Genomic DNA, 2,043 nt, shown 5'->3' on the forward strand with positions numbered 1-2,043 from the left:
GTTCTGTTGCCCCCCAACGCCAAGGCCCCCCGGGCCGCCGCGGGTTTGGGAGTTATGCTTTAGGCACAGCTTCGGCGATGGCAGCCCCTTTCTGGGGTGCTGCATAGGCGGGGAGTCTCCCCCTGGTCTCCTCCTTCCGATTTTTTCTTTTTTGCGCCAGTCCCATCCAGTGTCGTGCGAGGTAGTTTTGTTTCCTTTGAGAGCAGAACGCCGGGTTTGTCTATCTGCGTGTGAGGTGTGTGTCAGTGCGGGGCGGCGGAGGGCGCGGGGGCGCGCAAGGACAGAGACTCAACGGCTCGTCGGCTCGTCGAGGTTGGAGTAGGGGAGGGGGGATGGGCGGTCGGCGAGGCGGTACGTGTAAAGCCGTATGGGGTCAGTCCACAGTCGTTCACCTTCCTGCCTCGTCCCGGGAAGCCGGGCAGCGTGACGCCGTCACCTTTAGCTTTACCTCCCATACGTGATTGAGGCTTCTTCCTCGGGCTTGCTCCATCTCCTCCGTCTCTTTCCCACCTAGCTCCTAGGCGGGGCGCGGTGGGTGTAAGGGCGCGGGGCGTGCGGTGCGGGGTGTGTGTTTGTGCGTGTGATCTGACTGCGGCAAGTGACCATCCGTTTGTATTATTAACAACGCGCTCAAATGTCAAAAAAAATCCTTCCGCAACTCTCCGTCCCCACAGCCACACCCCACAAAGAAGTAAGAGAACCCTGCACAGAGATCGCACGGGCGGGGACCTGTTCCTTTTTACCCATCTCACAGTAGAGGTGTCCGTTTAGCGTTTTTATTTAGTATTTATTTATTTCCCTCTATACTCCTGAGTTAGAGTTTACTCTAGCCGTTCCACGTCGCACGTGCCGAACATCGTGCGCGTCACACGGGCGCCCGCCTCCCGCAGCAGTCCGGAGGCACGGGCGTGCCCGTCGCGCGGAGGAACATGGAGGGGTGGAGGCCCCGCGCGCCAGTGAAGTCCGCCCCGCCGATGTCGGCGCCGGTGAAGTCACAGCCCGTGACGTCGCTGTAGCGGAAGCTCGCGCCCTGCAGCTTGGCCTGGACAAAGGAGGTGTGCTCGAGGCTCGCCATCTCGAAGGAGGCGTTGCGCGCCTCGGCGCGGTCGAGTGTCGAGAACCCCTTCATCTCGGCGCGGTGCAGCGAGGCGTTGGTGAGGTTCGCCTAATGGTAGTAGGCAGCCTTACTTCCAAGATCTGACCCCCTCTCCACGCCCCACGAGTCAGGGTGGCCTCGTCCAGTCGCGTGTGGTCGATGGAGACGCCGTCGAGGGTGGCGAAGGAGAGGTCTGCGCTGGTGAGCACCGTGTCGGTGAGGGAGGCGGGAGGGACGCCCGTCGCGAAGAGAATGCCGCTGCCCGAGAAGGCGGCGCGGCGCAGGTCGGCGGCGTGCAGGTACACGTCATCGATGGCGACGCCGCGGAGGTCCGCGTCGACGAAGGAGGCGGCGGGGAAGCGGCCGTTGGTCATGATCGCCTCGCTCAGCTTCGCGTTGTCGAAGCGCACCGCCTCAGCCACGAGGTCGGGTGCGCCCCACTGGCCTCCGAACGTCGACCCGCTCAGGTCGGCGCCTCGGAAGTCTGCCCTCGCGAGCTTGGACTCGCCTGTTCACAGCTGCAGGTGTGAAGAGGCGCTGAGGTCGGAAGTCTGCCCTCGCGAGCTCGGCTGCGCCGAAGGAGGACTCGGCGAGGCTGGCGCCTCGGAAGGAGGAGTTGCGGAGGTCCGCCCACCCAAAGTCCGCGCCCTGCGCCCACGCCCCGTCGAAGCGCGCAGCGAGGCAGGTCGCGTGCTGGAAGAGGCACTCGCGCAGGTCGGCCTTGAGCAGCAGGGCCATCGAGAGGTCGACGCTCGAGAGGTCCGCGCGACGCAGCCTAGACACTTCCTAGACACTTCCTAGACACTTCCCAGACACCTCCTAGGAGAGGTCCGCGCGACGCAGCCTCTGGCGGGAGAGGTCGGCGCGGCGGAGGTCGCTGCAGGCGGCGAAGCTGGCCGCCGGTCGGAGGAGGAGGAGGCAGGCGTTGGGGGGAGGGGAGGGCGGCG

At 65.0% G+C, this 2,043-nt stretch overlaps 1 protein-coding gene across 1 annotated transcript; it reads right to left on the reverse strand.

Moving 5' to 3' along the window:
* Positions 1–865: 865 nt before the first annotated feature.
* EMIHUDRAFT_74493 (hypothetical protein) lies at positions 866–1,870 on the reverse strand (the record flags this gene model as incomplete). Its single annotated transcript, XM_005775679.1, has 3 exons — positions 866–1,042; positions 1,264–1,509; positions 1,550–1,870. Coding segments are annotated over 3 exons (744 nt in total), but the record flags the coding sequence as incomplete, so codon positions are not given.
* Between the last annotated feature and the right edge of the window lie 173 nt (positions 1,871–2,043).

Source organism: Emiliania huxleyi (assembly GCF_000372725.1).
Source record: "Emiliania huxleyi CCMP1516 unplaced genomic scaffold EMIHUscaffold_297, whole genome shotgun sequence".
Classification (NCBI taxonomy): domain Eukaryota; phylum Haptophyta; order Isochrysidales; family Noelaerhabdaceae; genus Emiliania; species Emiliania huxleyi.